Source organism: Sinohyriopsis cumingii, chromosome 16 (genome assembly GCF_028554795.1).
Source record: "Sinohyriopsis cumingii isolate HCF-2022 chromosome 16, ASM2855479v2, whole genome shotgun sequence".
NCBI lineage: Eukaryota > Metazoa > Mollusca > Bivalvia > Unionida > Unionidae > Sinohyriopsis > Sinohyriopsis cumingii.
In genome coordinates, this window is record NC_142976.1 from 55,715,523 (window position 1) to 55,738,900 (window position 23,378).

The window sequence follows — 23,378 nt, forward strand, 5'->3', positions numbered from 1 at the left end:
ATTCCCTTGACTAAAATGATTCTGATTGCTCTTTACCATGGAGATTTTAACCCTACCGTCTTTGAAGACTACATTGCCCTATTTCCATTAGTGTGACGGGTAACTAGGATACCAAAGACTGAACAATGTGGCACATCGCATCCATAGTCCACAACGTCTGACGACTGACTACGTGGATAACGTTCAGAATCGTATGCATTTCTCTTGACAACGTGATGATAAACTTCAGTACGCGAATTAGATCTTTTTGACGTGTCTGCATTAGATGATGTCATGTCCTACAACAAGGTTGCCGTTAGGATATTGTGAATCAGCAAACGCTCGGGAACTATATTCCTCCAACAACCTGTATAGAAGAATAATTATTTCGGGACATATTAATAATAGAAGAAAGGTAATTAATAATAGAATAAAGGCAGTAGTCGGTCAGCCACTATAGTATGTTGTAGCACAACTATGTAATGCAAATATGCTTTATTGCATTTTCATAACCTTGTAAATTCAAATCAGAAATTTCACTGTGTTAAACATTTCTCAAAAAGTGCCATTAGATCAAATAACATATACAAAAGCTAAAGATTAACATCTTGCATTCATATTTACATTTTCTAAGTTTCGTTTATTTTTTCCAGAAAGTTTCTTGTGCTGGTATCCTAACAAAACAATTGAACTAAATCTGAACTATAAAATTAATTATGTCCACATTGCACTTGATATGGATTGCTGCATCATTGTTTAAATTATCAACATACATTTTAAAGGGTTGATTAAAATATGGAGCTGAAAGAACTGGTACACGTTTAAGTATGGCTTTTCATTTATTGAACGCATCCGTACATATGTCATGAGAATGACACTTCTTACTCAGTAAATTGGTCAGGGCTTAGTAATTATGGAAAAGGTTGAGCAACGTTTCCGATAATATCCAGCCATACCCAAAGGTTGCATCAGTTACTTAGTAGTGATACGCACAGGAATTCAGCGATAGCTTTAACCGTAGCTTTTACAGGCTTAAGTTGAACATGTCCAACAATAAGTCCTACAAATGTGACACATGCGCATCAAAAACTCACTTTTACGTAAATGAATTATCAAAATATTCCCCAACTCATGAAACCTAACCATTTCTGGATAGTTTCCAGGTGATACTGATATCGTTGATACAGGCATCACAGCCATCCCTACCAGATGTTACCATGTTTATAAACCGCTGTAATATAGAGGGATAAATGTTAATACCAACTGACATACCTTTGTATTGATACCATCCATCTGGAGTTGCAAAGGCGAACGTTCTCTTGCTCTATCCGTGAGTTGAATTTGTAACAATCCTTTTAGCAATTACGCCAATAAAGTGATCAATTCTTGGCATTGGAAATGAGTCTGTTTTGGTGGCCCTGTTCACTTGGATGTGGTCAGTGCACATACAGAAAGAATAATATGGTTTCGGCAAAATAATACACAGTGATCCCTATATACATTTGCTTGGTTCAATAAAATTATTCGCCAACACATTTTCAATTTTCATTTTCAAAGATTACTGATTGAGAGGATTAATTCTGTAATAAAGTTAATTAATCTCTGTAGAAAAAAGTTTTACTTTCAAGATCTTCAATGATCCACGAACAGCGTGTCCAAAAACACGTTAAAAAGAATTAAATCCAAGAGAACCTTGAACTGACCTCATAACAGCAAACAACAGGGAGTAAACACCTTCGTCCTATTCTTTTCTCGTATCAAAGCAACATTACCACGATTCGATAGTTCATGGTACATTCGTCATTGCCAGTATTTCCACATAATTATAACAAGTATTTAAAACAAAATAACAAGTCGGTGCCTCTGCAGAGTAAATTTCGATAATAGCCCAATGAAACAAGCAGGATATCTCAAGATATTTTCTTCAGCTAAGTCACTGACTAGTAATAAATGAACAACCTAAATTTCACATAATTGACAAGGCCGATTGTCACTGATCTTGAAACTAATTCTGGTGTTAAATTCATGTTATATATAGGAATTTGAATAAAACCACAATCTAGTTCGTGAACAAAAATAGAAGATTTCTCAGACAAATGTAAAGTACCTGATCATAGAAGGCTCGGAGTAGTTCATGCATCCCTTAATAGGGATAGAATTGGCGAAAACACCAATAACTTTTATGGAACGTTTTGAAATGAATAATTCTCAAAACTGATGTTAGACTTAACGTTGTATGGCCCCAAAAATATATTGTTTCCAAGAAATGACCATGACCTTGACTTAGTAGAAACAAAATGATTTGGAACAACTCTGTTCTAAGTATGTTGCACCTGTCAAACAGTTGTTTGATTTTCCTTAGCTAAGTCGACACATGTTTGGCTATTTTCTATTCTGTAATTCCGAAATCTCTGTGGATATGCCTCAGATACCAACTCATAACCCTTCAAGATACATTCTTTGAATAAATCATATTCAGCACTTACTTATATTTACATTGAAATTAAAGCTTCACGAGCATTGCCATTAAGAAGATTCTGTAATAACAAAGTCCAATGCTCACATGGCAATTTAAATTTCCTTTTTCTTTAAAAAGAGCTAATATCAATATCTGAACTGCCATAGGTGTTGTGCTTTAAATTCCTAATTCCTTTAAGTTTTATTGCATTTCCATTTCTTTTTCTTCTTTTTGTGTTTTACATTTTATTTGCATGTCTCTTTCTTCATTTTGCATTTGAAAATTCATTTGCATTTATGTTTCTTCTTCTTGAATATGTGCCTCTCTTTCCATTTATCCTGCATCTGTCTCTTTCTTTTTCCTACATTTGCATCTCTGTGTCCTTTTCCTGCATTTTCATTTATAGTTTCTTAAGCTGTTCGGTTCAAACTCATAACAGTGACTATAAAACCAGCCAACTGCTCATCTAATTCGGATGGGTGTATCTCGTGTAAATTTATTAATTCATTTTTTGACGGCAAGGATTCATTCACCAGCTTTACATCATAAGATGTCTTTTTCTAAAGTGTTTGAATTCAGCTAACTTTCTATAAATTTCAGCATATAATCAGTCTCATGGTGCACAAATCTGTCTTCCCTAACACAATGACCATTTTCATTTACAAATGTCTCAGCCATGTCTCTATCAAACTCTTCAATTAACTGACAGTTTAGAAGATAACATGTTGCTTCATTATCTTGCTCCTTATGTGATGTCATTGTTATTTTAACTGCGCTGTATTGTTTGATTTTTTCCAGAGGGAGAAACTGGAAACATCAGTGTTGACAGAAATGACAGCAGACGATACAGGGTGGAGCTCAATAATATTTATTTCCTGAGTATGGTTTTTTATTTTTTTGACCAAAAAGTTTAGTTGCTATAAAAATATTTGACATGAAAATCATTTTTAATTGTAATATTCCAAGAAATTCATATACATGTTTAGAGAGTATAATATCCATAAAAACATGATCTTTATGCATATTCATACGCCATTGGCAAATCACAATTTGATATACCAGTGCTAAAATATTGCTTTATACCAATATTTAAATGACTATGTTATTTTTAATATATATATATATATATATATATATATATATATATATATATATATATATATATATATATATATATATACGCTTTGTGTAGCGTTTATCAATTGTGATGATTATACTGACAAATGGTCAATTTCTCCCGGTCTGCCACGACATTACTAGTCACTATCAGATATTATTTAATATTTGGAACGATTTCTAACACCTGAAGAAAACAATTTAATCAGAATGAACAAATGTAGTATGTATTCTGAGAGGATATAGAATATTAATTTGTTTATTTGTGGAAACTTTAGCTAAGAGATGTTGCCGTTCATCAACAGTCACTGAATATTGAAGCGCCAAAAGGAGAATCGTGAAAACTGAAATATGGCTGCGCAGATCCTAGTAGTTTAAACTGAAGTAAAACAATATCTCTCTCGTTTCCTCTGTCTGTCTCTGTCTCTGTCTCCGTGTCTGTCTGTCTCTCTGTCTGTCTCTCTATAGATACATCTTTATTTGTGTGTGTGTGTGTGTGTGTATAGTATAGGTTTCGTTACATTTCAATTTATTTTGAAGTATCAATGTTGCGCATGATCTATTCTCTCATTGCTGGATATGAACAACAATTCTTTCATTGTATTATTATTTATTTGTAATGCTTATTTCAGTAACATGTTTATTTTTACTTGTACTTACACGTCTAATTGAAGTTTTCTTCATATTAGTTCAACAGTGTTAAGAAGATGCAGCAGATCAACGCCTGTGCTGATGCCTTGCATTTGCAGACTGAATCTCGTAAGTCCTTGACATTGTTAAAATTATCAATTCAGAGCATCGAGTAAAATAATTTTTTCTGCATTCACATCTTATATAAAAGGCGTCATGTTGCGTTTTATAAAATACAGAATGTTTAAATATTAATTTTTAGTTAGTGTTTCATAACTCCTGCACATAACGTATTTAATTGTTATTCATGAATGAAAATCGTGGTGATCATCCTTCGTTGAAATTTCACACGTGCATAGGTTACATTTAGTTTAATAAAGATAGTAAAATTGCGTAGGATCGATACTTTGATGCATATTGTGTATTAGTAGATACTGATAATAAAATCCTTAGTAAATATGTTTACGAATGTCGGTCGTTTTCCCTTTCGACATGTTGGTCAGATGGGATATTCGAAGAATCAAAAATGTCATTAGATTGGATGGATCGTGTGGCTCCTTCTGCGATGTAGCAAATTGCCTTTTGTGCGTTTTCATCCTGTTGATGGTATATACAGTAATGTTGTTGGACAATTGACGTAATTTTTATTTCTGGTGTCCATTAAGTCTGCAGACATGTCTTATGTTGCATTGAGATATTATCTGAGAAAACAATAACCATTTTGTTAGCATTTGCAGTGGAAATGTAAAGAGCTCATTAGAATATAATGTTTTTCTGGAACTACACAGAGCATCTTTTCAAAGACGCATATTCTGCTTAGCATCGTCAGTGATATACATAATGCTTGTTTAGAATTACCTAGGGCTTATATTCTTACAAATTAAAAACATAAAATTACTTGCTTACCAAAGATGAAATCAAATGTGATTGTCCGCTTAATCCTATTCAAGATGTATTATATATACATTATTTCGTGTTATCATCAAAGGCACATTACCATGCTTTAGAGGAGATATGTACTGATTATATTGTTAAAATACTATTGATACTATAATACTATATTATATATAGATTATTAGCATCAAAAGCATATTTCGATGTTTTAGAGGAGATATGTTTTGATTATATGGATAGTGTCAAAAGACTTTTGAATTACGTTTTGTTAGCCAAAGAGAATTACTAACTAAACATTTAAAACGGATATAAATTAATTGGATCGGTCGGACATTTTGGCTGTCACCATAAATGTTTTATCTCAGTAAAGACATAATCTTCATAAATGTTAGTATAAATGTCATCATATTGTGACGAAGATCGCTTAACATATACATTTGTCATGGTATTTTTGGCATTTAGCAATTCAAGTCAGAAGTGAAGTTATGGTTTGACAGAACAACAGTGGAGAGAACTTTTGAGTTTGGTGGTAATGGAATTCTGAGTCTCTTACTCATTATTCACATTTTTATTTAGTTTAGATATCACGGTCCTTACAAGGTTTAGAAGAAAATGAATGAGTTAAATCAAAATATTATTGTTCCTGGGATCTAAATAATGTATAGCAGTATCATGATACTGAAAGAGATAGCCAGGGTAAACATGCAATTACTTTAGTCGTAACTATCTCTCTCAGTGAAGATTTAAGTGAAGGAATATCATCGGATTCTACTGACATTGGAGTGAGACATCTTCGGAATTCAGAAATTATGAAAGAGCTGGACCAAAAGCTTTCACATTTGCAAGAACAAGAAAGAAATGAACTCAAACAGTTAATATTTGAATATGAGCACTTATTTCCAGATGTTCCTACAAGGACAAATAAAACTCGATGACACTGACATTGTAAATTCACAACCTGTCAAATAAAACCCGTACAGGATGAACCTTCTAAAACAAGATTTATTCCGCAATCGAGAAGGTAGGTTTGGCTTTGATATTGGCATTACAACATTTTGAAGTTTACTTTAGTTCAGCTCCTTCCTCAATTGTTGCATTTAGTGACCACACACACCTTACTTTCATCATCAAAGATGAAAAATAAAAATCAAAGACTACTAAGGTCGAGTTTCCTGTTACAGAAATGTAATCTTCACATCAGGCACATTAAGGGAAAAGATAATTTAATAGCAGACTCACTTTCCCGTGTGTAACAATATATTATTTCATGTACACTGTGTAATTTATACTAGTTCTTTGAAACCTCGTGTATAATTAGTTTGGTAAAAAGAAATCTTTATGTATAAATCTTTCTTTTTCTTTATACAGGGAAGTGTTATGTATATTTGACAACTAAATCTGAGTTAATATATATTTATTTCAACTTAATTTTTTGCCAGTTTTTAAAACAATTATTTTTCATTACATGATATTGTAATGTACATGTATTCACTAGAGATAATATATTTTTTAGAAAATAATTTGACTTTGACTCTTAGTTTATAAACACCAGATGTTGATCTAAATCCTGACCTTGTTTTAGAATTTGTAGCAACCTTCGTAAACAAGTTCTATTTTATTTTAAATTCTTGATTGATTCTTTCCATGGTCATGATGAGACATTTTCTTTTAGATATAACAAATTTTTAATTATTATTTTTTAGAGTAAAAATGATTGGTTTTCTTCAGGGTCACACTGGGTAAACGTGATCTGTAACAAGTACATGTTTCTATATATACCAGAAGATGATCAAGTGACCCTTGATTACTTTTTGAAAAGCCCATATAACCCACGTTTTGGGAGAATTAATATCAGTAGAAGCAGGGCTGTTAAAGAGTTCGTTGTATGTTGTGCGTTTGGAGCTATTTCAAATTACTTGGATTCAAAATGATTAATTATGTTATTTTTCTGGAAAATACATGTGCTCATGTAATATTGTGGAACAAGAACAGTGTTTTAAAAACAAATGTATTCTGCTATCAGAAACCAGAGAGTGAATTCTTATTTCTACAAGGAACAATGGCATTCAACACTACAGATTGCAGCGTACGTCATCGTCTTCCATATTGGATTCTTCGTTGAGATTCGAACGTGAAATCAGTTTAACATTTGTTATTAGGACTACTAAATTTTATTATCGGATTATTTTTGGATCATTTCAAGGGAAATAAATTATTGTATTTTTCAAAGCTTGATGTGTTCACTCTTTCTTGTGTTACTGTTTATTCGAGCCTAAACAAGTGACATTATATATATATATATATATATATATATATATATATATATATATATATATATATAAGACTCATAGGAAGGATGAAACTGTCCTCGATAACAATTCAAAAAGGGTACATATGAAATGTACACGCAAACTAATTCTGACTGCATGTGCAGTCTGACTGTTATGTTTTCCAAAGTGAACACGCCTCTTTGAGTTCATGACCGCTGCAACAAACGTGTCTGTCATCAATTTGAGCTTGGAAAACTGGGTATTCTGACCAATGTGTTGCCTCGGGTTAATAGTAACCTTCAAATAGAATATGACTTGAAGTCTAAATTCTTCTTTGCAGCGACCTTGTCCGACCAGAGAATGGCGTACAACGATGGGGAGATTTGGTTATGTTGTAAAATATCATCAAAATACTTAGCATTTTAATTTTGTCAGACTGATACCTATAATGAAATCGCTGTTATTGAAATCTGACATGACAGAACTTCCAACAACTGTAACATGTATGTGTGATGCCTCAGTGTAACCTTGAAATCGTCATGCCAGTGAGGTCTTTCAGCTTTGTCCAGTTGATCAGCAGGTACCCATCAATTCATGCAAAAACTCCTACAAACACGAGCCACAATTCATGGCTATGCATCGTGTACCTGATTAGAACCTTGGATCTGTCTCTACAACGCTGAAGAAAGCTGCTACATTACGTATTCGCATATTCAATGAAAGATTCAATAAGAAATAGAACATGTAAACTCGTACACAGATTATGTTACCAGTTACAAGTAAAACAAACTCTTCAAATCACTAAATACAGTAATGTGAATTCTCAGTACTTTTCCATTCCCTTGACTAAAATGATTCTGATTGCTCTTTACCATGGAGATTTTAACCCTACCGTCTTTGAAGACTACATTGCCCTATTTCCATTAGTGTGACGGGTAACTAGGATACCAAAGACTGAACAATGTGGCACATCGCATCCATAGTCCACAACGTCTGACGACTGACTACGTGGATAACGTTCAGAATCGTATGCATTTCTCTTGACAACGTGATGATAAACTTCAGTACGCGAATTAGATCTTTTTGACGTGTCTGCATTAGATGATGTCATGTCCTACAACAAGGTTGCCGTTAGGATATTGTGAATCAGCAAACGCTCGGGAACTATATTCCTCCAACAACCTGTATAGAAGAATAATTATTTCGGGACATATTAATAATAGAAGAAAGGTAATTAATAATAGAATAAAGGCAGTAGTCGGTCAGCCACTATAGTATGTTGTAGCACAACTATGTAATGCAAATATGCTTTATTGCATTTTCATAACCTTGTAAATTCAAATCAGAAATTTCACTGTGTTAAACATTTCTCAAAAAGTGCCATTAGATCAAATAACATATACAAAAGCTAAAGATTAACATCTTGCATTCATATTTACATTTTCTAAGTTTCGTTTATTTTTTCCAGAAAGTTTCTTGTGCTGGTATCCTAACAAAACAATTGAACTAAATCTGAACTATAAAATTAATTATGTCCACATTGCACTTGATATGGATTGCTGCATCATTGTTTAAATTTTCGTAAAGTTTATATTTAAGTCATATGGGTCCATGACATTGTAATTCAGTTCGTTAACTCGGTTGCTTGACTGCACTAAAGTACAGCACAATTTTCAATACGTTGTAGGAATCTCAATTATAAACCAAGGGCGATCGCTCATGTCAAGTCAACAACTATTTACGTCAAATACGTCACTCATTAATATGAGTACATTTGTTCAAAAGAGCTATCATACACGCCCTAATTGTTAGTTGGTTCAATGGTTTGAAAAGGTCAAAACATGACTGGTTGAGTTAGTTTGAAACAAAAGTACGTTAATTGTTCCATATTTTTTGTAGTGAATCAGATAATGTTGATCTCATGCAAATATAGAGATACATAATAAGAATACACGCACCACTAATTCCATTATTCAGACTTTGCCAATTTTATAAGTGTAGTTGAGACGAAATAGTGATTTATTCATAATGTATGTCCGTTGAATTTAGCAGAGTGGAAAATCTTTGATTTAAACAGTCAGGCAGGTTGGATTAAGAGAATGTATTCAATGACTGGAATATTTAAATACGTCTTTTGGATTATGTGAAACTTTCATGGACTTCAGTGATGTTCTACGTTCACGGGTCAAAATGAATAAACACCAATTGGATTTAAACTGTGATTCTTCAGTGGTCATTGCACGGTATGAAATAAACTTCATTCAGAATGCCTTTGGACAATTTCCGGATTAGTGAGAAATTTTGATGTACAATATAGGATAATGTTCCAAGAATTCATATACTGTAACATAAATATTTTATTTTTTTCACATTGTTTGATTTTATATTTGTATTTAAATAAATGTTTACCTTTGTCTTCTTACTGAAATTAAAGCCCCTAGACGTGACACTCTAAACTTAAGATGCAAAAGAGTAGAAAATAAATTATATGCCTCAAACATCCCAAACTTGTATAAATTTGTTCGGGGATTTTTAGTGACCTATCCAAGAACGGTTGCCGCTTACATCGGCACCAGTGCTTTGTTGCAACCAATCACAATGCGTATTACAAATTTTCAAGTATTATATACTCAATGGATTCACGAACAATATATAAACATTGAACTGTCTACTCCGCGTTCAAACAATCCTTATATTATAATTCTAGAGGAGTAAGGAACAACAATCGTTCAATGGCTGCAAGTCTAACACAAAATATTAACCACATTGTTAGCAAATGTTCAAACATTGTAAAATAGTATTTCACGCTTCCTCATAGATTATTGGCGGGGACTTTTCACCTCATTGCATGTATCCATAGGTATGTTTTTTTATTCGAATGCAGACTATCATAGGTAAATATCGGATGGAAAGTACGAATTATAAGGCTTATCAAATTTAGAAGAAAAACACAGATGCTTTAAAGTCCCTGTTCTGATATTTAGATACTTTACAAGGATCGAATTTGCAAAATAGTTCTTTGTTTCTATATTTTAAACAGAAAACTGATCACAATCTGAATGAATTGGCAAGGCGGCTCTGGTGGCCTAAGTGGATATAGCGTACGCCTGGTATGCAAGAGGTTGTGGGTTTGAACCCCGGCCGAGTCAAATCAAGGACTTAAAAATATGTACAGGTAGCTGCCTTGCTATGCGCTCATCATTAAGGGGTTAGTATTGGGATTGGTTAGCCTGGTGTCAAGCTACTTTAAAACTAAACAAACATCCACAAACACCCACACGAGTGAATTGGTCTCTGCTGCAACAAAAGCAATGCATTTTTATGAACTTAAATACGGTGGTGGGACTTGCAATGCAGCATCGATAATTTGATCTTTGAAGGCTGGATGAGCAAAAATCTGACTAATGAAAGGTAAATGTTAAATTCTTCAAATATATTAACAACATCCGGTCAAAGTAAATATAAGAAATAAAAACAAACAATCCATTTTTCCTTGAAAAAACTGAATTGTACTTTGATTAAAGAGACTTGTGCAGATATTTTATCATTTTCTACAGAAATTCATGGGGATATCAAAGATTAACTTCACCCGTGATTTCCAAGCAAGTGGCTTCCTACACAAGTGCATCTTCATTACATAAAAGCTTGACAATGTCCATGTAACGAGCGGCTCTTAATATGTTCTTAGTCCTGATTGAAGTTAAAGTATGTAAGCAGAACAGTCACCGTGTGTCTACACGAATTCCATGTTGAAAAAAGCGATAAGGCTAGTCTGAGAAATGAAGGAGCTGCATATATTGCAAATCGGTGATCTTACCTTTCGAGAAAGGGTGAAATGTTTAAAACTTTCGGACCTAATGTAATTATGATAATGAGATGTGTACATAAGAAAGACTTTTCCTACGTTCTTGAAAAAGGTAGTTCAGACTTAATGGAAGAGTTCGCTAGGTACAATTATTTTAATTATAAAGCTTGAGAAAATTTACACACTTAGTTCAAACCTGTATATTATTAATTTATTTTGTCCAAGGAAATGTATTTTTTCTTATAAGAGAAGAACTCGATAGACTGCTTGAAATGGCCGAAGCAAATTTGAATACCTATAACTGTTTTGTCAGTTCGAAAACAATATTGCTTATTAGAGACAGGATAATGCATAGACGGGATGGTTCCATGTTCCTCCCATGCATGTCATCTGGTGCGGAACAGCTGTTCTTCCAGGCAGTTGACATTTAATTGCTATAACCGTCCCGTCAGGCACGACCCCAGAATACGGAAAGTCTCGATAGTAAAAAAAAGTTCCCATCAAATCCTTGGGCATCACGCACTCATCTAATAATAATAATAATAATAATAATGATAACAATAATAAGAAGAAGAAGAAGAAGAATTAAACTGTTGTCAATGACTATGGTGATAACGATTACTTGGCGATTAAGCTCTAAATATATTAATTTTAGACTAAATTGCAACCATTTTAAGGTAAATGTACCCTAACTCCATAAAATAAAGAACACTCGCTTGACCCAGTAACACGTTGATATACATGTGTGCACTCCATTACTGTGTAATGTTGATGTAAGGAGGGCATTCGTAGTCTGCATTTTCAAATGGCTAATAATAACTAACTGGTGCATTATTAAATTGTAATCTGTCTATGTCTGCATACACAACTATGTCTTATATGCGCTCATGCATATATACTCAGCCATGTGATGTCAGCCTATGTTATAATCGCAAATTTCATAAAGTCGTGTGTGTGTGTGTGTGTGTGTGTGTGTGTGTGTGTTATTTGGATTTTTAACGTAGCTTTAACAATTTTTCAGTCATATCGCTACGATGTCTGCATTGTGGTAGTTTATAGTGAATGCTAGCACTGGGGCATCATGCCGCATATATGTAGCATGATGTCCCACCCATTCACATTATCCTGACACCAGTCCGACCAGTCCTGACACCTCTTAATGCTGAGCGCCTAGCGAGGCAGCTGTTAGTACCATGTCGATAAGTCTTTGGTAAAACTCGACCGGGGATCTAATCCATTGACCTATGGCATCTGAGGCGGAAGCTCTAACCACTAGGCTAACGGAGCGGTAAAGTCTTATGTACCATGCTACTGCATCCATATAATCTCAGATGGAAAAACTATTTAAATTCATGTAATGGTTAGGCAGTAGGCATGTAATGCTTAATATACATGTAGGGTAGACATCTTATGATCATATTTGCATGCTAAATTACAGGTCTCCAAATTATTTTCAATCGGTCTATTTTATCATATAAATATTAAAAAGTATTTTAATCAATTCTTAAACAAATTATTCATGTATTCCGGTCTGCATTTTCCTTAGCGCATAAAACTGAAATAGCAAAAATGTGAGCAGTACTTGAAATTATTTCCTCTTGAAATAAATTGAGTTATAAAATATTTGCAATTATGGTACAGTTTATTGAACTTCACTTTTGAAAATTCCTCGTACATCTGATTAATAGCATATCAGGTACCAGAGCAAAAAAAAAAAGTCGCATCTACTAATCCGTGAAGAAATGGAAGTAAGTTGCATCAGTCTAGGCTTAGTGGCAAGCTAACTTTCTAAATGGTGGCAGTATTATAGTGCTTACCATTACAGAGCTTGCTGTAAATTGCATAATCGTTACTTCCCCTCGAAATTAATGCCTCAGGCCTGCTTCTGACGTTTTCGGCATAATGCAAACAGGGTACTCGTTTGGACGATTTACGAGGAGACGTAGATACAGCTCTGCAATCTGGTAAGTCTTCACACAATTTGAAACATCCACTCAGAGTCGAAGCCGACCTGTAACCAATCGGCCTAAGTGCAGTGGTGTTTACACTTTTTTTGAACGTGGTTTCCCATGATATTATGCCATTTTCACAATCTGTCGAGTTTAGAATAAATCAAATGTGCATTGAATTTTTGCAATTGTTATAATTATTATTATTATTATTATTATTATTATTATTATTATTATTATTGTTGTTGTTGTTGTTGTTTTGAAATTGAGAAACCAGGATCGCATTATAAATACATCACAGACACATGCGACTCATTTTTGTAAATAATTAATCTTCAGATCATTTGTAAATGCGGGAATATTTATTTATGCGTAAATTGTATATGCCTTATATATTTCCTAATTTGTGTAAGTAACCAGATATTGAGTTCAGTTTATTGATTTTAAAGCGAATATTGTAGTATTATTGTTTTTGGAATTTTCTTCACCTCAATATTTTCTTTCATAAAATATTTAATTACAAGATACAAACAATTTTGCTAGCGTTTTATCCTTTTATCCTTTTCTGCCTGAGCTACATTAGGTATGGTGCGATATAGCAGTTATTTTCTGACGGCCGTCACGGCGAGAGGGCAGCATTGATAAATTGTTGGAGTTTGAAATTTCGGATGACACATACTTATGTATCATCTATTGTATTCAAGTGGAACTATACTTTTAAGAAAAGGGACTAACGATTTGATGTGATTTGTTAGGAGACCCTGTCTCGGTTGTCTCACCTGCGTAAGCATCATAGTGAAAGATAATATCTTCTTCATCAAGGAATCAATTCATCTAAAACTGTTATACTAATGTTACAGTGTATCTAACGTGAATGCACTGATATATCTGGATTTCCTGTCTTGTTTTAGCTCAGTCTTAAACATAAATTTTGGTTTATCAATGTGAACAATGTTAAAATTTGCAATAATGTTTTGAGTGTTATATACCTTATACTTATTTTGTTGTTGCAAAAAGCTAAAACTTTGCTACACTATTACAATAGATCTGTATTGTATATGCAAGCATGCAGTGAGAGATCCCTGTATTGCAGCAGCAGGGAGGGCGGACCATCCGACCTCGTTTTTATATTTTTGTATGTTTGTAAAATCACTGCTTCCTCGCTAATTTGTCTGCCATTGTGCTGCGCTACTATGTCTATATATTCATACAGACTGTTTATTTATTGAACTCGAGACAGTCATACCGTCAGCCCGCCCTCGCTGCTGCTGTGTGAAAATGAATCCTCCAACATGAAGTGGAAAACAATTCTTGTACAGCGAGCAATTTAAACGATACGGTCACTTGCAGCCATGATATTGTATATGTAATATATTTCGCGCCGAGTGCGTCAATTGGCTGGCGGACCTTGAGCATATTACGTGCATTCGCCCGCGTTTGTTATTGTTCATGTTTGTCAAGCGAGGGCCGACAACTTCTCCGGTCTTAAAGTGATTTTTTTGGGTGTGGTTGTTGTAGTGAGTGAGAAGGATTAAAAAAAGACGACAGAGAGTATGGTCTATAATTATATTAATAGTAATGCGCGAGTCTGCAGGACTCACGGTACTAATTCAACACCAATAGTAAACATATAGAAACACAATCCTATTCAAAATTCAATAACTTAAAATGTATGGGTGCTGATCATGAGATCTATAATTATCCAAGCACAACTAACATTGGTGCAAGGTTCTGTGTGGAGAACACCATATGAGCCGCGGCATTTTGTTTATCAACATGTGCATGAAACACACGTTATTGATTCTGCACCAAATGAATCAGGTGCTACTTTCATTACTGAGTACTCCTGAGTCAAGCCTGTAAAAATACTAAAATTGCATAAATATAATTGTGTCTATATTTTTTTTAAATTACATATAGGATAAGCTCTCAGCATATATTTTTACTAAAATTTTAATTTTCATTATTAACCAATTATGGACCACCAAACCCGTAAATACTCTATTATTTGTTCACCCATTTCTAGACTGGTTCACAGTTCTTGCATATAATTAGTACCGTGTGTCCTGCACACACTATTGAATCCCGCAGAAGTAAACTAGCCGGACAGCTATTGATAAATATCTTCATGTCTGTGATTCTGTCAAACAGCAATTACAGGCACGACAAGAAGCAAGGGAGGGATTTGCGGAAAGAAGAACATCATTATTTAATCCCGTTACAAAATCCACTGATAAGCTCTTGCTTCCATTAATAGACACACCTATATCCAGAAGAAGAACATCGAAACAAACTAAAATACAACAAATAGCTGAGGGTACTGACCAAACTCACGAAGCCGAGGGAGGTCGTACACAAAAAACAATAAGTCGAGCAAGAGTCGAGTTGATAGATAAATTTACTTCTGAAGGTATTGCGTCTATCATGGGTCCGGGCCAATTAATTAAAATTGCTGCGTTTGGGTTTCACGAGCAAGAAAAATATATGAAACCTGAGCATGCTGGAAATGTAAAAATTCGTGACGTATGGCGGAAATATATCTATATATATATATATATATATATATATATATATATATATATATATATGGCATCTTTCATGATGTTGACGCAGCAGGAGCTAAGACAGATTTTGTTAATTATAACTTTGCAGCAAAAGAGTATATCGAACGAATAAACAAACAAAGACGACATCAACAAGCAATTAGCTGGTGTACCCATAATACTGTCAGAACCGGAGAGAGAAATAAATATCCGCAAGTCTATTTGCGGGAAGTGGTCTTCGTGTTAGACGATAATGAATTAATGATATAAATGATCCCGCATTTGACACGGACATCCCACGGGCGCCCCAGTCCTTATAGATGAATCGGTACGTGATTATCAGTATCATTCTATTATGCACGTGCACCTGATGCACGAAGACGAACCAATCTACAAGTGCAGCTTACAAGTTGATGTTTCTTGCCCGCTGAAGCATTTATTGAAGCAGAAGGTGAAATTATGAAAGCCGAAAAGAATGCTTATGCTGAAGCTGATGTTGGTTTTGTTAATGGCATCATGGCGTTGTTTGACATTGCCACATACAGTATCGACAGAAGAAACATTGAATCATGCCTTAGCGACGTCGACGTTGCCACGACTATACTGGGTCTAGCAAGATTATCCAAGGTCAGCCGGTCCATCAGTGAGGTTTGCGAAGGATTCTACTGACCATCCTAATGACATGATATAAGACGACCCAAACAACATCCAGCCACTGTTGACGACGCCGATGTGGCTCCATTGGTTCATGGTGTTAATCGAGATTTCAACTTAGGATTGTATACACGACTGGCAATGCTGAAAGTTGGTTGTAAAGCATTTTCATGTGCAATTCCACTGTCCCACATTTTTGGAATTTGCAGAAATGTCAGAAAGGTTATTTTCGGAGCTATACATGTAGTTGTACTTGTAAAAAAAATGTACAAACGATGGTGAGATCTGGCACCCTGCTGGTTTTGATGACGGTAAAGTAGAACTGACAAAACTTTCACTGGGGATGCCAACAATGACACCGTCGTTGACCAAAGAGCAAATATTGTTATCGTTTATGAACCACAACGTTCTTAATTGTTGACGATGACCATAGATAATACTCAAAGTGACACGAATGGTTTATTTACGTGGCAAATAGCATCACAACAAGGTGTTTCTGCCCCAACAAGGTGTTTCTGCCCCGCGACATATATTTATTTCTCTTCGAGATGCTGCTCGAGTAACACCACAAACACCCAGTATGACGATATTTGACCCACTTAATGTTACGGAAGTTTCATTTACGATAAATGGACATCAACAGCCCTCCGAGGACATATTACTGAATTTTGATAATAATCATGTTGCACGCGTGTATTATCTGTTGATGACATTCGGGGGGGAGGGGACTAAAATGTGGATTTTGGTCAACAAATATCACATCTGGAGTTTACAAGATTATATCCGATCTATTATTTCTTGTTGGAGTATCTTAATTTATTTAGGCAATATGTCGTTGACGTACACTTCCGAGCTAATATAGTGCGAGGAGCTATTGTTGAGCTATTACTGTCCGAGAAGACAATGCTGCTTGAGTGGGTGGGTGGGCGAATGAGAGTGGATGATACCCCAGCGGAAAACATGTAAGTGTTTTTTCATCAGTAATTAAATCGTCGATGATGATATTTATAATAATGCCATATCATCCCGTGAATGTTACTCTGACTCCTGATCAGATTAAAAATCTACAATCGGCAACGAAAAAAATTTTGTAATCAAAATAACAATGAAATCTTCGGCGTTACACGGCCAAAAAGAATTGTCACTGACCGAACGTCAACTCAAACACTTTAACGATGCCAAGCGATCAGCGACTGGTGTACGAATCTATCCTTCTGTAGCTGCTATTCAAGACTGCAAAGATGGAGGGATATTTTCAGTTATACAAGCAATAATAAGGTTGATAGCCGCTGCATCCCCTGCAGTTGAAAAACCTGCTGCACTTGGTGTATTTTGAACTGCTGCTGGAAGGACATTAAAGAAAGGTACAGGATATGGATTAAAAACGTCTTCCCAAAAAAGGGGCCAGGTCTAATGTTGCCCGAGGGTATACTTCCACTTCTTGAGGATATGCCAAGCTCGGGGCCCCGAGCCAGGATCAGAGCCGCTGAAATTTCTACTCTTCTAAGAGCAGCTGCTATGGGTAAATTAATGAAAGTTACAGGGCACGAATTAAAAACTTCTTCCAAAAGAAAGGGCGGGCGGGCGGGATATAAGTTTGCCCGGAACTCCAACTTCTTGGTACGGTCGGGGTCTATTATTGCAAGGAACCTTTCTATGAAACAAGTAAAGCTTCCTATGTCTAATGTTGATTTACTCGAAGCTGCTCGTCGATTAAGCATTAAAAACTTTTGAGGAATTTTTATGCGCGATCAATTACCTGACAAACCAAATCGTGTGGAAACTGGTATCACTAAACTGGACTCGCAGTCCGGTCCGGTCACTCACTGGGTTACCTATGCTGCTGACCCACGTGGTATTGTTTATTTTGATTCGTATGGGCTAGCCCCGCCGCTAGAATGTTTACACCATAGCAGTAGAAAGCAGAGCGTCTCGCCGATCTTGTAATTCACGTTGCCAACACAACAATAACATATCTGGCTGTCTGTGGTCAACAAGTACTTGCTATACTTGATGCTGTATCTAGATCGCCCCATCTGTTACCTCCATAACGCTGTGCACGAGTATGCAAGCGGTCGTTTTAAACAGGTTAAACGTTTTATAATGTGGTAAATATTTACGAGAGATCGTCTTCTAGCGCTAAAAGTAGGAGGGTTTAACACAACCCTAGTCTCCGCGACCATGATTTGTCAAAGCATGCTACTAAAGATGAGTTTTCTGATCTTACGAGTCTTGCTGGGGTTGATCGAGATGAAGTTGTTATTTTTCAGGATCAGCACGGCAGGCTAATGACATCCAATATGATACTCGCTGATATTATCCGACTAGTTCTCGGAGCCAAATCTCATAATCTTCCAGTATTTACTGATGATGGGAAAATCCGAAACTATAATGTATCAATCGCAGCTGTCAGATACGAGCTTACGAAAAGTGTTGCTGAGTGTGTCCAATCGGCCGGCGACACGATGGCTAGCCAACTCAAAATGAATATAAATAAAGTTATTTATGTCAGAGAACCAGACGCTGCAACAAAATTATACGTTGACAACAGTGACAATACGATAAGGACTAAGTTAATGTTACTTAATGACGGATTAGCTAATTCTGAACCGATTATACTATTCATGCGACTGCGTTTACAAATTTTCGAAGAACCATAAAAAGAGTCACCGTTGAGCTATTTGGAAATCCGATGGTGGCCAACATTAAACTTGCAGCAATCGAAGAAAAAAACGATTGGTGCTCCGCATACGACTCCGGCCACCAAGGTTGTATACACGGTATCATCAGAACTCGCCACATGATCACAACAAAATAATAACTCCATCAATCATACCACTGAGGTCACTGGTGTGGACAGGCTGTCCGTGTTTAATGCTGCAAAATTTAGAATATTTACCACATATCCATGGCACCATTCAACGGATGAATTTTCTGGAACTGTGTCAATCGTATTAAATCAAGGCACCGAATAAACATTTATACTGGACCCCGATGGTCAAAAAGTAACCGCAACCACTTACTGGTGGTGTCTGGAATTTGTAGCATCAGTGCCTCTATCGGTCACGTAATTAGTACTTAAAGTATTAATTACTTAGAGTGGTAGCACTCCATGTTATGATAGCCACAACTCATCACCCGAGTCAATGAATTACTATTCCACTTACAAATTCAATCAAACCCGTGATTGGCAGCTATCGCTGAGCTATATGATAGACACGTATACGGCAATGCAAAAATAAAAACAGACGACTCATCGTGGTTATTGACGTTGCTGTCTACTCTGTGTCAGCCGCAGTTGCTGACACCATGAAGTTAAGGCACATTATCAGCCACCTAAATGGAAGTCCCATTGGTGGGAATCGATACGGCTGTTATAACAGGGGTTGTTGGCATCGGTAATACCGTACCCAAGAAATTATCGACATGCGCGACTGATAAACCATACAGAGTTGCTATCCACGGTAAAAGATCATCGCTGATATCGTCGGCATTGAATGACCATAATTATTGACTGAGAATTTGATACAATGAATAAAATTTAATATGACGCAACGGGGACGCACCCAGTGCCTCAACGAATACTATCCTCTGGAAAACCCCAATTAGACTCAAGGGTATTAATCAATAAATGGCGAGAATTACTAGAACAAATAGCTGCAAATACAGCACCGTAGACAACTACAATGATATTCGCGGCGTCAACGCAACCCAAATTTGATAAGTTTTCCTAAACCAATTAGAGCACCGAAGGGTAGGTCTCATTAAATGGCACAACACAATAGTTGGCCTCATATTACCTGCCCGTAAGTTACTAGTATTTGAGTATAAAAATAAATCGGCTGGAGCCTCTAACTGGCAAACTGTTGACTTTCCTTCAGGCAGTTATCAAATCGAACAAATCAATGATGAATTTCAATGTCGAATTAAACCCATGATAGGACGAGAATCTAAAATCGCACTAACGGTACGCGAGCCAACGTTAAGTTCCGCGTTAGAAATATCCACATCCGAGCATGCAATAAATACTTATCAATCATCGATTCGAACTATATTAGGATAGCCATAAATGGCACCCCAGCACCGACCCGTGACAAGTTTACCCTCGAATTTCAGGCATTTATAACCCCACCGAAATGTCGAAACCATTTCGCATGGGAACCTGAGTAGTGAATGGGGGCACTTTACGTACAATGGGAATTAGCATTACAGACCCCCCCTGGGTTAGATTACGTACAATGGAAATTTAACATGGCGAAAAATCGTGGGTCAGATTACGTACAAGGGGAATTAACATGGCGATAAATCGTGGGTCACTCTACGTACAAGGGGAATTTAACATGGCGATAAATCGTGGGTCACTCTACGTACAAGGGGAATTTAACATGGGGAATAGAGTTTGGGCTTGTTTAGGGACAAGGGGAATGGAACATGGGATTTTTTTTCTTTTTTTTTTAAAAAAATTTTTTTAAAAAAGGGGTAGGCAATTCAAAGACTATCTCTTTTCGAGAAATATGGCTGGCCCTGAAAAGGGCCTTTGGGTTTTCTTCTTCTGCTTCTAATTTCTTCTTTTCCTCCACCAACTTCTTATTTTATCTCCAACACTCTTTCTCTTCTTCCCTTTCTTTTTTTTCTCCTCCTCTTCTTCTTTCTTCTCTTCCTCCTCTTCTTCTTTCTTCCTCTTCTCATTTTCTTCTTCTTTTTCAATTTTTTCGTTCCATGTTCTTATTCTTATCTTTTCCTCTTCATCCTCCTTCTCCTCCTTTATTTCCTTCATCACACCACTGATCATGTCCTTTGCTTTTCTTAAGTTGTTAATTTCCATTTTTACTCTATGCGGACTATAAGAATAGTGGTCTTCAACGAGTCGTACGAGCATTTGTTCTATCATGCCCAAATTGTCAAGGACGTCTTGCAATGATTGAAATTTATCCAGGTGGTTTGAAGCCATTTTCTATGTAGAATGGTTTGAACGACGAATACTGTGGGTTCTTATACTTAAAGCACGTACGTGAAGGAAAACATCCCCCTAAAAACATAAAATGGATCTTACCTAGATCATGACCAAACAACGCGCGGACGTGAAGGAAAACATCCCCTACTTTTTCATTTCATATAATATAACCCAAACTATACTCTCCACATTTGCTAAGAAACAATAAAGAAACCCATAATCTACTATTCGCACAAACATACCTTTACTCATACAAACACAAACACACAAACACATACCCTCACATTTTTTAAAAAAAGAGTTAGTGTTTATATACACACTACTCTACCTACACACATTGGCAAATCGATCGTTATTTCTTTTCTAGAGTATTGGGTAGCCCTGAAAAGGGCTGTTTTGTTTGGAACTTCATGGACACCTGGTTAATGGTGGCACCTTCCAGGCCTGGCACCACATACACATCTTATCCCCCAGTTACTTTTTACCTTTTGGGGGGAGAGAGCAGAGGCAGGATATGTCGCTTCAGAATCCCAATTTTCGCTCTCTGGGATTCTGAAATTTTTTCTTCTCTCCTTTTCCTCCTCCTCCTCTTCTTTGTATCTTCTCTCCTCCTCTTTGTATCTTCTTTCCTCTTCTTCTTTATATCTTCTCTCCTCCTCTTCTTTGTTTCTTCTTTCCTCCTCTCTTATCCTTCCCTCCTCGACAATGGCTTCCGCGGCCAGTTCATTTAATATGCGCCTGGCATATTCCAGATGCACATGAAGTTCCAACAGTTTCTCCAGTCTCGTGTTCATTTTTGGTGTTGATCAATCAACAAGGGTAGCTGGACTGCCCAGCGAGTTTCAATTTATAGTGAAAGCGCGGACGTGATGGAAAACATCCCCTAATAACATAAAATGGATCTTACCTAGATCATGACCAAAAAACAACAACGCGCGGACCTAAAAGAAACACTCACTCACTTTTTTATGCTACCCATCACTATTGTAAAATTTTTTATAAATCACTTCAATAGACTATCACATAAGCAAAGCAATCCAATCTAACCCCAAATATACACCTCAAACACCAAAAAGACATCATTTTAATCTACTATCCACACCAACCTACTTTATCACTTACAAACACACAAACACACAATCCTATACACAAACATATACCCTCACATTTTTTGAAAAAGAGTTAGTGTTTATTTTCACACTACTCTACCTACACACATTGGCAAATTGATGGTTATTTCTTTTCTAGAGTATTGGGTAGCCCTGAAAAGGGCTGGGGTTTTTTTGTTTTGCTATGGCATTCTTTTTTAGTTTCTAAGAATGCGATGTCCTCTGAGGATAGACTTTCTGGCGATAGGTCTGCTTCTTCGGAAAGAGAAGAAGAACTCTTTGGTGTCGATACGACAATCGACAAAGCCTCTGTCAGCTTCAGGTTGTTGCTGTTGTTGCTGCTGTTGTTGCTGCTGTTGCTGCTGTCTCTGAAGTCTGTACTTCTCTGTCCATTCTTCTTTCTCCCTGTTCACTTCTTCTCTGAAGAGCTCTTCTATTAGGTCTTCAGTGATTTTTAGCATTCTCACATTCTCTATTTCTTCTGGCTTCGGTATCAGACTGTGTCTGACCCTATGCAAATTCACGTAGGTTTCGTTGAGCTTAGCTAGTTTGGAGCACATCTTCTTAGGAGGATGAGTTGACAATGGATGGTTAGACTGGAAATAACCCGGTTCTTAAAGTCAAAGCGCGGACGTGAAGGAAAACATCCCCCACACGGTTTTCGAGCCGCAACCTTTAGTGAGTGTCATGAGAGGGATAGTAAGAAATGAAAGAGCATCAATCCAACATTCTTATAGTTAAACAAACCACAAAGGCATTTTTTTCAAAACACAACATTTTTTATTCATAAATCACTTAACACTAAACAACAACTCTAACATTTTTAACAATAATCCAACACTATAACATCTAACAATTTTTTTCAAATCACTAACATTTTTTTCTCGATGTACAATCTACTTTAAACAAGGCTGAAAACGTTGTGAATGAAATCGTGATTTCCACTGTTGGAAATCATTAGGCCATTGATGGACACTACGTTTCCTAGCTTGAGACAAAAGATAAGCATAATGGTCA

General features: G+C 36.0%; 1 protein-coding gene across 1 annotated transcript in view; it reads right to left on the reverse strand.

The window, feature by feature from the left end:
• Positions 1-12,864: 12,864 nt before the first annotated feature.
• Positions 12,865-23,378, reverse strand: part of LOC149780455 (uncharacterized) — a 63,955-nt gene continuing 53,441 nt past the window's right edge. Inside the window, exon 4 of the mRNA XM_089936385.1 lies at positions 12,865-13,245. Within this exon, the coding sequence (XP_089792511.1) occupies positions 12,941-13,245 (305 nt within the window). The 3' untranslated portion in view covers positions 12,865-12,940. The remainder of the gene's footprint in view (positions 13,246-23,378) is intronic.